Raw genomic sequence first — 14,690 nt, 5'->3', positions numbered from 1 at the left:
GTAGCCATTGGTGCCATCTATCGACCACAGGTTAAAGATTGGCGATCCGTTGGATACCGACCGAGTTATAGGCAAAATTTGGTGTGAAAATGAGGAAAATTTTACATTTTCTCAAACAGGGTAAGGAACTTGGTTCCTTGAATAACTTCTGGCACAGACATCTGAGGGCATGGCCGTCCATGAAGAAAATGTAGCCATTGATGCCATCTATCGACCACAGGTTAAAGATTGGCGAGCCGTGGGATACCGACCGAGTTATAGCCAAAACTTGGCGCAAAAATGAGCCTTATGAAATATTTAAATTTTTATAATTTCTTATTTTTTTTAATTTTTTATTCTTTTTTCACTTTAAAGCATTATTTGAGTGAAAAGAAACTTTTTTCAACCAATTGGCATTAAAATAAATCAATTTAAATTTTTTTGCAAAATTTCTCAAAAAAATCGTAAGGGGTAAGCCTTATGAAATTTTCGGGTTGAAAATTTTTTTTCAAATTTTTTCTGATTTTTTATTCTTTTTTTAATTTAAAGCATTATTTGAGTGAAAAGAAACTTATTGCAACAAATTCCCATTAAAATATATCACATTTAAAAATTTTGCTAAATTCCTGAAAAATGAAGAAATTTTTACATTTTCTCAAACAGGGTAAGGAACTTGGTTCCTCGAATAACTTCCGACACAGACATCTGAGGATATGGCCGTCCATGAAGAAAATGTAGCCATTGATGCCATCTATCGACCACAGGTTAAAGATTGGCGATCCGTTGGATACCGACCGAGTTATAGCCAAAACTTGGCGCAAAAATGAGCCTTATGAAATATTTAAATTTTTATAATTTCTTATTTTTTTTAATTTTTTATTCTTTTTTCACTTTAAAGCATTATTTGAGTGAAAAGAAACTTTTTTCAACCAATTGGCATTAAAAGAAATCAATTTAAATTTTTTTGCAAAATTTCTCAAAAAAATCGTAAGGGGTAAGCCTTATGAAATTTTCGGGTTGAAAATTTTTTTTCAAATTTTTTCTGATTTTTTATTCTTTTTTTAATTTAAAGCATTATTTGAGTGAAAAGAAACTTATTGCAACAAATTCCCATTAAAATATATCACATTTAAAAATTTTGCTAAATTGCTGAAAAATGAAGAAATTTTTACATTTTCTCAAACAGGGTAAGGAACTTGGTTTCTCGAATAACTTCCGACACAGACATCTGCGGGTATGGCCGTCCATGAAGAAAATGTAGCCATTGATGCCATCTATCGACCACAGGTTAAAGATTGGCGATCCGTTGGATACCGACCGAGTTATAGGCAAAATTTGGTGTGAAAATGAGGAAAATTTTACATTTTCTCAAACAGGGTAAGGAACTTGGTTCCTTGAATAACTTCTGGCACAGACATCTGAGGGCATGGCCGTCCATGAAGAAAATGTAGCCATTGGTGCCATCTATCGACCACAGGTTAAAGATTGGCGATCCGTTGGATACCGACCGAGTTATAGCCAAAACTTGGCGCAAAAATGAGCCTTATGAAATATTTAAATTTTTATAATTTCTTATTTTTTTTAATTTTTTATTCTTTTTTCACTTTAAAGCATTATTTGAGTGAAAAGAAACTTTTTTCAACCAATTGGCATTAAAAGAAATCAATTTAAATTTTTTTGCAAAATTTCTCAAAAAAATCGTAAGGGGTAAGCCTTATGAAATTTTCGGGTTGAAAATTGTTTTTCAAATTTTTTCTGATTTTTTATTCTTTTTTTAATTTAAAGCATTATTTGAGTGAAAAGAAACTTATTGCAACAAATTCGCATTAAAATATATCACATTAAAAATTTTTGCTAAATTCCTGAAAAATGAAGAAATTTTTACATTTTCTCAAACAGGGTAAGGAACTTGGTTCTTCGATTAACTTCTGGCACAGACATCTGATGGTATGGCCGTCCATGAAGAAAATGTAGCCATTGATGCCATCTATCGACCACAGGTTAAAGATTGGCGATCCGTTGGATACCGATCGAGTTATAGGCAAAACTTGGGGCAAAAATGAGGAAAATTTTACATTTTCTCAAACAGGGTAAGGAACTTGGTTCCTTGAATAACTTCTGGCACAGACATCTGAGGGCATGGCCGTCCATGAAGAAAATGTAGCCATTGGTGCCATCTATCGACCACAGGTTAAAGATTGGCGAGCCGCGGGATACCGACCGAGTTATAGCCAAAACTTGGCGCAAAGATGAGCCTTATGAAATATTTAAATTTTTATAATTTCTTATTTTTTTTAATTTTTTATTCTTTTTTCACTTTAAAGCATTATTTGAGTGAAAAGAAACTTTTTTCAACCAATTGGCATTAAAAGAAATCAATTTAAATTTTTTTGCAAAATTTCTCAAAAAAATCGTAAGGGGTAAGCCTTATGAAATTTTCGGGTTGAAAATTTTTTTTCAAATTTTTTCTGATTTTTTATTCTTTTTTTAATTTAAAGCATTATTTGAGTGAAAAGAAACTTATTGCAACAAATTCCCATTAAAATATATCACATTTAAAAATTTTGCTAAATTGCTGAAAAATGAAGAAATTTTTACATTTTCTCAAACAGGGTAAGGAACTTGGTTTCTCGAATAACTTCCGACACAGACATCTGCGGGTATGGCCGTCCATGAAGAAAATGTAGCCATTGATGCCATCTATCGACCACAGGTTAAAGATTGGCGATCCGTTGGATACCGACCGAGTTATAGGCAAAATTTGGTGTGAAAATGAGGAAAATTTTACATTTTCTCAAACAGGGTAAGGAACTTGGTTCCTTGAATAACTTCTGGCACAGACATCTGAGGGCATGGCCGTCCATGAAGAAAATGTAGCCATTGGTGCCATCTATCGACCACAGGTTAAAGATTGGCGATCCGTTGGATACCGACCGAGTTATAGCCAAAACTTGGCGCAAAAATGAGCCTTATGAAATATTTAAATTTTTATAATTTCTTATTTTTTTTAATTTTTTATTCTTTTTTCACTTTAAAGCATTATTTGAGTGAAAAGAAACTTTTTTCAACCAATTGGCATTAAAAGAAATCAATTTAAATTTTTTTGCAAAATTTCTCAAAAAAATCGTAAGGGGTAAGCCTTATGAAATTTTCGGGTTGAAAATTGTTTTTCAAATTTTTTCTGATTTTTTATTCTTTTTTTAATTTAAAGCATTATTTGAGTGAAAAGAAACTTATTGCAACAAATTCGCATTAAAATATATCACATTAAAAAATTTTGCTAAATTGCTGAAAAATGAAGAAATTTTTACATTTTCTCAAACAGGGTAAGGAACTTGGTTTCTCGAATAACTTCCGACACAGACATCTGCGGGTATGGCCGTCCATGAAGAAAATGTAGCCATTGATGCCATCTATCGACCACAGGTTAAAGATTGGCGATCCGTTGGATACCGACCGAGTTATAGGCAAAACTTGGGGCAAAAATGAGGAAAATTTTACATTTTCTCAAACAGGGTAAGGAACTTGGTTCCTTGAATAACTTCTGGCACAGACATCTGAGGGCATGGCCGTCCATGAAGAAAATGTAGCCATTGGTGCCATCTATCGACCACAGGTTAAAGATTGGCGAGCCGCGGGATACCGACCGAGTTATAGCCAAAACTTGGCGCAAAAATGAGCCTTATGAAATATTTAAATTTTTATAATTTCTTATTTTTTTTAATTTTTTATTCTTTTTTCACTTTAAAGCATTATTTGAGTGAAAAGAAACTTTTTTCAACCAATTGGCATTAAAAGAAATCAATTTAATTTTTTTTGCAAAATTTCTCAAAAAAATCGTAAGGGGTAAGCCTTATGAAATTTTCGGGTTGAAAATTTTTTTTCAAATTTTTTCTGATTTTTTATTCTTTTTTTAATTTAAAGCATTATTTGAGTGAAAAGAAACTTATTGCAACAAATTCCCATTAAAATATATCACATTTAAAAATTTTGCTAAATTGCTGAAAAATGAAGAAATTTTTACATTTTCTCAAACAGGGTAAGGAACTTGGTTTCTCGAATAACTTCCGACACAGACATCTGCGGGTATGGCCGTCCATGAAGAAAATGTAGCCATTGATGCCATCTATCGACCACAGGTTAAAGATTGGCGATCCGTTGGATACCGACCGAGTTATAGGCAAAATTTGGTGTGAAAATGAGGAAAATTTTACATTTTCTCAAACAGGGTAAGGAACTTGGTTCCTTGAATAACTTCTGGCACAGACATCTGAGGGCATGGCCGTCCATGAAGAAAATGTAGCCATTGGTGCCATCTATCGACCACAGGTTAAAGATTGGCGATCCGTTGGATACCGACCGAGTTATAGCCAAAACTTGGCGCAAAAATGAGCCTTATGAAATATTTAAATTTTTATAATTTCTTATTTCTTTTAATTTTTTATTCTTTTTTCACTTTAAAGCATTATTTGAGTGAAAAGAAACTTTTTTCAACCAATTGGCATTAAAAGAAATCAATTTAAATTTTTTTGCAAAATTTCTCAAAAAAATCGTAAGGGGTAAGCCTTATGAAATTTTCGGGTTGAAAATTGTTTTTCAAATTTTTTCTGATTTTTTATTCTTTTTTTAATTTAAAGCATTATTTGAGTGAAAAGAAACTTATTGCAACAAATTCGCATTAAAATATATCACATTAAAAAATTTTGCTAAATTGCTGAAAAATGAAGAAATTTTTACATTTTCTCAAACAGGGTAAGGAACTTGGTTTCTCGAATAACTTCCGACACAGACATCTGCGGGTATGGCCGTCCATGAAGAAAATGTAGCCATTGATGCCATCTATCGACCACAGGTTAAAGATTGGCGATCCGTTGGATACCGACCGAGTTATAGGCAAAACTTGGGGCAAAAATGAGGAAAATTTTACATTTTCTCAAACAGGGTAAGGAACTTGGTTCCTTGAATAACTTCTGGCACAGACATCTGAGGGCATGGCCGTCCATGAAGAAAATGTAGCCATTGGTGCCATCTATCGACCACAGGTTAAAGATTGGCGAGCCGCGGGATACCGACCGAGTTTTAGCCAAAACTTGGCGCAAAAATGAGCCTTATGAAATATTTAAATTTTTATAATTTCTTATTTTTTTTAATTTTTTATTCTTTTTTCACTTTAAAGCATTATTTGAGTGAAAAGAAACTTTTTTCAACCAATTGGCATTAAAAGAAATCAATTTAAATTTTTTTGCAAAATTTCTCAAAAAAATCGTAAGGGGTAAGCCTTATGAAATTTTCGGGTTGAAAATTTTTTTTCAAATTTTTTCTGATTTTTTATTCTTTTTTTAATTTAAAGCATTATTTGAGTGAAAAGAAACTTATTGCAACAAATTCCCATTAAAATATATCACATTTAAAAATTTTGCTAAATTGCTGAAAAATGAAGAAATTTTTACATTTTCTCAAACAGGGTAAGGAACTTGGTTTCTCGAATAACTTCCGACACAGACATCTGCGGGTATGGCCGTCCATGAAGAAAATGTAGCCATTGATGCCATCTATCGACCACAGGTTAAAGATTGGCGATCCGTTGGATACCGACCGAGTTATAGGCAAAATTTGGTGTGAAAATGAGGAAAATTTTACATTTTCTCAAACAGGGTAAGGAACTTGGTTCCTTGAATAACTTCTGGCACAGACATCTGAGGGCATGGCCGTCCATGAAGAAAATGTAGCCATTGGTGCCATCTATCGACCACAGGTTAAAGATTGGCGATCCGTTGGATACCGACCGAGTTATAGCCAAAACTTGGCGCAAAAATGAGCCTTATGAAATATTTAAATTTTTATAATTTCTTATTTCTTTTAATTTTTTATTCTTTTTTCACTTTAAAGCATTATTTGAGTGAAAAGAAACTTTTTTCAACCAATTGGCATTAAAAGAAATCAATTTAAATTTTTTTGCAAAATTTCTCAAAAAAATCGTAAGGGGTAAGCCTTATGAAATTTTCGGGTTGAAAATTTTTTTTCAAATTTTTTCTGATTTTTTATTCTTTTTTTAATTTAAAGCATTATTTGAGTGAAAAGAAACTTATTGCAACAAATTCCCATTAAAATATATCACATTTAAAAATTTTGCTAAATTGCTGAAAAATGAAGAAATTTTTACATTTTCTCAAACAGGGTAAGGAACTTGGTTTCTCGAATAACTTCCGACACAGACATCTGCGGGTATGGCCGTCCATGAAGAAAATGTAGCCATTGATGCCATCTATCGACCACAGGTTAAAGATTGGCGATCCGTTGGATACCAACCGAGTTATAGGCAAAATTTGGTGTGAAAATGAGGAAAATTTTACATTTTCTCAAACAGGGTAAGGAACTTGGTTCCTTGAATAACTTCTGGCACAGACATCTGAGGGCATGGCCGTCCATGAAGAAAATGTAGCCATTGGTGCCATCTATCGACCACAGGTTAAAGATTGGCGAGCCGTGGGATACCGACCGAGTTATAGCCAAAACTTGGCGCAAAAATGAGCCTTATGAAATATTTAAATTTTTATAATTTCTTATTTCTTTTAATTTTTTATTCTTTTTTCACTTTAAAGCATTATTTGAGTGAAAAGAAACTTTTTTCAACCAATTGGCATTAAAAGAAATCAATTTAAATTTTTTTGCAAAATTTCTCAAAAAAATCGTAAGGGGTAAGCCTTATGAAATTTTCGGGTTGAAAATTGTTTTTCAAATTTTTTCTGATTTTTTATTCTTTTTTTAATTTAAAGCATTATTTGAGTGAAAAGAAACTTATTGCAACAAATTCGCATTAAAATATATCACATTAAAAATTTTTGCTAAATTCCTGAAAAATGAAGAAATTTTTACATTTTCTCAAACAGGGTAAGGAACTTGGTTCTTCGATTAACTTCTGGCACAGACATCTGATGGTATGGCCGTCCAAGAAGAAAATGTAGCCATTGATGCCATCTATCGACCACAGGTTAAAGATTGGCGATCCGTTGGATACCGACCGAGTTATAGGCAAAACTTGGGGCAAAAATGAGGAAAATTTTACATTTTCTCAAATAGGGTATGGAACTTTGTTCCTCGAATAATTTCTGGCACAGGTATCTGAGGGCATGGCCGTCCATGAAGAAAATGTAGCCATTGGTGCCATCTATCGACCACAAGTTAAAGATTGGCGATCCGTTGGATACCGACCGAGTTATAGCCAAAACTTGGCGCAAAAATGAGCCTTATGAAATATTTAAATTTTTATAATTTCTGATTTCTTTTAATTTTTTATTCCTTTTTCACTTTAAAGCATTATTTGAGTGAAAAGAAACTTTTTTCAACCAATTGGCATTAAAAGAAATCAATTTAAATTTTTTTGCAAAATTTCTCAAAAAAATCGTAAGGGGTAAGCCTTATGAAATTTTCGGGTTGAAAATTTTTTTTCAAATTTTTTCTGATTTTTTATTCTTTTTTTAATGTAAAGCATTATTTGAGTGAAAAGAAACTTATTGCAACAAATTCGCATTAAAATATATCACATTTAAAAATTTTGCTAAATTGCTGAAAAATGAAGAAATTTTTACATTTTTGCAAACAGGGTAAGGAACTTGGTTCTTCGATTAACTTCTGGCACAGACATCTGAGGGTATGGCCGTCCAAGAAGAAAATGTAGCCATTGATGTCATCTATCGACCACAGGTTAAAGATTGGCGATCCGTTGGATACCGACCGAGTTATAGCCAAAACTTGGCGCAAAAATGAGGAAAATTTTACATTTCTCAAACAGGGTAAGGAACTTGGTTCCTTGAATAACTTCCGACACAGACATCTGAGGGTATAGCCGTCCATGAAGAAAATGTAGCCATTGATGCCATCTATCGACCACATGTTAAAGATTGGCGATCCGTTGGATACCGACCGAATTATAGCCAAAACTTGGCGCAAAAATGAGCCTTATGAAATATTTAATTTTTTATGATTTCTTATTTTTTCAAATTTTTTTTATTTTTTCACTTTAAAGCATTATTTGAGTTAAAAGAAACTTATTTCAACCAATTGGCATTAAAAGAAATTAATTTAAATTTTTTTGCAAAATTTCTCAAAAAAATCGTAAGGGGTATGCCTTATGAAATTTTCGGGTTGAAAATTTTTTTTCAATTTTTTTCTGATTTTTTATTCTTTTATTAATTTAAAGCATTATTTGAGTGAAATGAGAAATTTACCAAGATTTTGGAGAAAATCCTGATAAAGTGGCTAATTACATCATCCGAAACAACAAGAGAGCATCCCAATAAGAGATAACAACAACCGAACGATTCACCGAGTCGAACCGCGTTTGTCGCGAACGACCGACGAAAATCAAAAATGATTTTTCAACACCAAGAGAGCATCCTTTTGAGGAGGTAACACCGACTGGTAAAAACCGATACATCGATTTGCATACCCTTAGGGCGCAAAAAGAGTTACCTGCACAATGATCCTCCCCCATGAGAACAACGGTCTTATTGCGCAAGTTCGGCATATTGCATACCTTTAGGCGCAAAACGCGTTAGCTTGTAACGATAAGTAACGCTTTTTGCGCCTAAGGGTATGCAATTTTCAGATCATGTTCCGTTATTAATTTAAAGATTTGTCCCCGGAATGTTTATGTATCGTAAATTTTGCAAATATAATCAATTGTTTTGTATTTTTTTTAAATAATAACGCGAAATAAAAAAGGGTAAAAATTAAAAAGTTTCTTTCATTATTTAAGCAAATTATTCAAACAAAAATTAATTTTTTTCGTTGATATAATGATTTTCTTCCTCTTTATTTCCAGTGTACAATGATACAGTAGTTGTTTTTTTGTTTTTAATATTACTTAATTTTTTGTTTTCGACGATCGAATTCAAATGGATGAACATATTTCCTTAATAGTTGTTTTAATTACCATACCATATGCCTGTGCACGTTCACGGTCTGCCCTTTTCTTCGGCTGAGATTCGCACGCTCACCTACACCTTCAGGTGCAGGGTGTAGGTGTTAATAATATGCAGCAATATTGATCGTTTTCGCGCATCCATTTCCCATTTCCTTTGCCTTTGCTTCGGTAAGCAGCGTGTGCCTGTTGCGTTTTCTATTACAAGTATAGTAACATCTACGTTAGCTCGACGACCATGTACAGAGTGACGTGCGTTTCGAATTTTTCGCTTTGTTTGACGGTGCCTATGTATACATAATATGTATATTGTTGTGTGTATATAATGTATAACTAGAACTAATGTTGCGTGTTGGCCTTTATCGACACGCTGTTGTGGCAATACGTGCCCTCTGTCTCTATGCTGCTACGCTGATCGCTGCGCCCTTTCCGGGCGGGCGCCTCTCGGCTCTAGTTCAGATCACTTGTGTTGGTTTGCTAACTTCCGTGTATAAAAATAATATGTATATATGCAGTTTGTTGCTGTTGCTCTGTTGTTTTTAGCAAACTTTTGCCACCCCACCCGAATAAGTGTTGGGAAGGTAGGTTGGGATTTTATTGTAGACATATCCACACACCACTCATTTCCTCGTTTAGTTCGACGTTAATGTTTTTGTTTAGTGATTTTTTTTCACCCACATACAGTTTCTCTCTTCCGTTTTAAATTTTCCGTCGCCCTTCGTTTTAGACGTTTTGTTTTGGTTAGTTTAGGTTTTAGCTTGTCACATAAGTTAATAATGGTTGGTTTACTTTTAATTATGTTCTCTTAGTTATTCATTTCGCCTTCATTAGCTAGGAGCTAGTTATTGTGTTTCACGTCGAGACCGCATCACTTTGTGTCACTTTTCATTGCCTTTAGACATGGGTGTTGAAACGATTCCATACACACTTAATGCGCCCTTCTTCTTTCCATTTTATATATATTTTTCTTTTGTTTTGCTATCCGAAATGCTACTGCGTACGATCCATCATCTTGAGATATAATGCATAAATTTGTATATTTTGTTTTACGCTTGTTTTATACCAATTATTGAACGCGATTTTGATTTAACAGAATTAAAAACAAAACCCCCGTTCACTGTTTCCCCCATACACACCAAACAGTGCAACAGGTATAAACTATAGCCAAAAGGATGAAACATATCTGATAATCGACCAATATACACACATTCATTATTTACATCAAATGGTTAACAAACAAACAAGAAAAGAGGGAAAAAAAACTTATACATAACATGATTTCAAACAATCATAAGAAAATGTAAAAAAAAAACAAAATGCAAATAAATATGGTAGGCTCAAGTAAAAAAAATAAAATGTATAACAAATCAGTAAAAGACCTTTTGCGTTTGTTAAATAGATAGCTTAATTTCCAATGTAATAAATTAAACCAAATAGAGAAAAGAAAAACATAAAAAGAAATGTAGTAATAACAGTTCTAAATGAACAAAAAGGAATAAAGGAATAATTGAAAATAACGATGAAAATAAATATGAAACAAATAGCAATCAAGTAAAAAAAGGGTTCCCTAATAAAGATAGCCTCTGTTCTAAGGTTTTGGTTTACGGTACACGCTTCCCGCTTCACATATTCCTTCCCTTTTTCTACGCACACAACACCCACAAACCAGCGTTTGCCTGTTTAAAGGCTGTGTGTTGCTCACTTGCGGCTACTTCCATTGTCACTGATCTTTGGTGGAAGACTGGTCTCTACTAAAAGAAGTCGATTGTGCTTTTAACCTTCGATCTGCCTCTATCGATTCTACGTTGGCCCATTGAAAATTTCACAGCATTCCACACGGACCAGTAGGAACACGAACACTTAACTGAACATTATGTAAACGGTATTTGTATGCTAGGAGGCGCGATTCCCCTCTTCCTTTTTGCTACACCCAAAAAAGGTTTAGTTTTTAGTGTAGTTTGTATGGGTGATTATTAGTTGAACTGGACAGAGCGCACGAGAGAAAACATCTCCTTAATGTAAACTCTAAAACGCACCATTGCCGTTGCGGCTGTCGTGCATTCTTCGCGTGCAGAGTATGTCTCCACCCTAACAAGACACATCCATAAAAGAGATATTTCGTGTAGTTCCGACCTGTGTCAGTCTTTACCGTTTGGTGTCGTGTGACAGAGTGTTTTCTGTTTTTGGGGATAAGTTGCTTTGTATGCAGTGTTACATTGAGCATTCTCCATTTACATGATGTTTGACTACGTTTTAAACGATTGATGCAACATTTATGATTGAAGGGGATTAAAACCGTACTAAAATAAGCAATGATACTGTGAGATAAAGAGAAATGTTTTTCTTCTGTCACTTTAACTGTTGCTGTTGCTGCTGCTGCTAGGTCGAAGCTGGTTATGTGTAACCAAGTCTTCAATAAAGTCTGAATAGAGACCTTACTAACACATAACTCCTGATAATTGGCTGTGTTTTGGACGAATTGGTTACCTTTTTTTATCTTCCTCTTTTAAAAAACCCTGTCCGTTAGATACTGCTGCTACTTTATTTGTCCCAAAAACATTGCAACTAATGTGAGCTACATTTGGGTTTGCTAATTTTGATATTTTCTTCTGCCATACTATTGTCACCCTTTAAAGGGAATATTTTCCATCAAATTCAAAACTTTGCTGAGAACGTACATAGTATATGTATATATCGGGTATTGGTATGTTAGTTATAAGGCTTGGAATTTTACAATTCAACAAGAAGTAACTAGCATTAAAGGTAGTAAGTCTTTCGGCGTATTGTTGCCTTCCATTGGATTTTCCTTTTCGCACTGATATATCAAACATATCGAAGAGTCTTACGACGATGATAAAGTTTGTAATTGATATTATATGTATGTATATGTGTGTGTGTAAGTTTGATGGATTTTCCTTATTTCCATTGCCTTCTTCACATTTCCTATGTTCTCACAGCGCGATGCTTTTCTCTGATGCTTTCAATTGTTTGGTTTGTGGACTGGTTGCAGTTGAAGGTTTTCGCAATTTCGTTTTTTATTGCGCTACCCATTCGCTTACATTTAATACACTGGTATTCGAGTTCATTAATTGAAACTTTTCCTTTCCGAATTAACTGTTTCTGTTTTTTTTTTTACAAAAAAGAGGTTTAAATAGCTGAATATATTTTGGAAACTGGTGAAAACCCGACAAGAATTAATTCCTGTAATCCAAATCAAAACAAAATGGGTCGTTCTCGCAAACTATCTCACAATAATAAATTGAGGCGAAAGGGACCAGTTGTTATGTATGCATTCTTCCATGTGCATACAATGTTGCCCTACAAAAATTGTTTTTCACTATTCAGTTCCATTCGTAAAGACATTCCGCACGAAACTCAAATAGTAACTCAAGTATAAATACCTTAATCTTCTTTTAAAGGTACATGTCCCTTCCGAACGGGGACAGATATTATGTGACGAATCAATCTCGCCTTAAACGATATGCATCTTCTTCAGCCTATTGGGTTTCATTTCATTTTTCAGTAGCTTCTTTATACACGGTTAACTTTACATTTCCATGGATCTCGCTGCGTTCTCGATGGCGCCAATTACGTTACCAGCGAGTGAGCGCCTGCTGCATCAAGATCAAGAGCGCTTCTTCTCTGTATACATTTATCCTTTAGGTGGGTGTTACTGGTGTTGGCTAAAGCGGAGCGTAGTGTCCCCCTCCGTGACAGGCGGACAGAAAGCGTCGGTGTGTGTGTGTGTGTGTGCGCGTGCGTGCATGGCAGCAAATCTAATGGATTTTCGGTGCGCTACGATCATTTATCGTACGATTGCGTTTTAGCGTTGCGCCACGCTTGATCTGATCCATGAGCGATTCGTGACAGACGCGGGGATCCGGCTGCAAAAAAGAAAGTGGCAAAAAAGGAACCGGAAAGAAGAAACAAAACAAACAAGATTAGTTTAACGATGTACTGGTTCGAAATGTGGCAAAATGGTTCGGTTAAAGCACAATTTGAACGCGCAGCAAGTGGAAGCATTAGCCAAATATATGAAGGAATTGAGAGTTGGTGGCATAAAACAAATGTGGTGTAAACGGTAACAGTAAAGGAGATAACAAATGCATTCGCCTGCAAATACGCAACGGTGGATCATATGCCGGCGGAAGTACGGGCTGATTGCTAAAAGCGAGCCAAAAAGGTGTAAAAAGTATCGAGGTACATCGAAGTCACTAATGGAACTACTCGAAAGTCTACCATTGAAGCGTTTCTAGCGTAGAGCAGCACATTTTAATTTGCTGATATTTTTTTAAATAATTACTTTTAACGCATTATACTTTTCTTTAGCGATTATTACACGAATAAGAAATGTTTTGAGTTGATAAAAAGATTTGCATAACAAAAAGAGAAAAACTGCGGAAGGCGATTAGCATGCGCCAGAAGATAAATTATATTTCATAACGATTGAATTCTTTAGCATTGGCTGACGAGAAATATTGGAAGAGGTGTTTCATTTCAAAATAAATTATTAAAAGCGGAACGGAATTGAGAATAATTCCTATCACAAAGACAAACAATTGTGCTCTTTTAATACGCCAAAAACGGTAGCATTTAAAGTATTCCATTTCGATTCGATTATAATATAAATACATTACGAGGTGCCTATAATTCTTATATAGAACGGTGTGTGGTTTGTGGTAGATTCTGCATCCATATCTAAACAGTTGTAAAAGCAATCGCATTTATTTAAAAGTGAAGTGGAAATTAATAAGGATACAACAAAGCTTGACAAGGTATAGAAAAAGGTAAGTAAATTTGTAACCTTTAAGTGTTGGTGTAAAAAAAACTGTACGTACGTAGAACAAGCTTGCTTTTGTTTGTGTTTACATACAACATTCGGTCTTTTTTTTGTATTTCATTTCTATACGACTACCATCGATACAGAGTGTGCACATACTAAACATGACAATTACATTCATTGTAGTTTTATGCGTATTCTATGTTCTTAGACAACTGGTAGAATAATAATCTTTACAAAAAGGAAAAATCAAACAAATGTAAACGAAGGATGGTGATGGTTTTGTTAGTGAAGTTTTAATTGTTATTTAAAATCAATTAACAGCAGAAAAATTGAGTTGACATGAGAAATTATGGTTTAATGTTGATTGTGAGCTACACAATCGGTAGTTAATTTTTAACGATGACACAAAAAAACCAAAGGAAAAAACCACGCGAGAAAATTATACAATGAGAAATCAAACATGTCGATTAGTTTGAGTAAGAACGAAAACGGAAATAGAACAAATAAATCCCGTCTCGATCAAACAGACGGAAACTAGAGAAAGCAAAAAAACAGCATCCTGCCAACACATCAATAACACATTACGTGCGACAAGAAATACTGTTGGTAAATGGCGTAATGGGTAATATTAAAAAGATGAATAAAACAAGAACAAAAGTGTGCCATTATCAACGGTAACAATAAAAAAAAAAACATTATTTTGTTAGACGAAACAAAATGTAGAAAAAAGAAACAAAGTAAATATGTTTGTGACAAACTGTGTTCGAACACATCGTTAAAGAGCGCAACGTTTATTTAGAAGGGGAGAGAGAAAAAAAACAATACTAGAACCAAAATTGGCACAGTCACACTTCCTCACCTCGCGGACACATCGTCTCGAGCGTACCACAACACCCCTATCTGTTTCCTTTAATGTAAGAATGTTCTTAAAAGTGAAACTGTTGGCTATAGTAGCGTTCGCCGTTGTCGTGCTATAGCGTTTTGTAATGGTTTTGTGTTTGGTTT

The 14,690-nt window shown here is 34.1% G+C and overlaps 1 protein-coding gene and 1 long non-coding RNA gene across 23 annotated transcripts in view; one reads left to right on the top strand and one right to left on the bottom strand.

The window, feature by feature from the left end:
• LOC125772301 (uncharacterized) overlaps nt 1–14,690 on the top strand; it is a 43,255-nt gene that overhangs the window by 5,494 nt on the left and 23,071 nt on the right. The window contains exon 5 of the long non-coding RNA XR_007419458.1: nt 7,684–7,872. This is a non-coding gene — a long non-coding RNA (uncharacterized LOC125772301). The remainder of the gene's footprint in view (nt 1–7,683; nt 7,873–14,690) is intronic.
• The window catches only part of LOC125772266 (mediator of RNA polymerase II transcription subunit 13), an 85,167-nt gene continuing 79,347 nt past the window's right edge, over nt 8,871–14,690 (bottom strand). For 21 of the 22 annotated variants that reach the window (XM_049443778.1, XM_049443772.1, XM_049443775.1 and 18 more), the window contains one exon: nt 8,871–12,786. In XM_049443778.1, coding sequence (XP_049299735.1) covers nt 12,679–12,786 — 108 coding nt within the window. In that variant the 3' untranslated portion in view covers nt 8,871–12,678. Of the gene's footprint in view, nt 12,787–14,544; nt 14,657–14,690 lie in introns of all 22 variants that reach the window. The other variant, XR_007419456.1, reaches the window with a different exon arrangement.

The sequence above is a fragment of the Anopheles funestus genome, chromosome 3RL (assembly GCF_943734845.2).
Source record: "Anopheles funestus chromosome 3RL, idAnoFuneDA-416_04, whole genome shotgun sequence".
Lineage (NCBI taxonomy): Eukaryota > Metazoa > Arthropoda > Insecta > Diptera > Culicidae > Anopheles > Anopheles funestus.
This window is presented reverse-complemented; position numbering and strand designations above follow the sequence as displayed.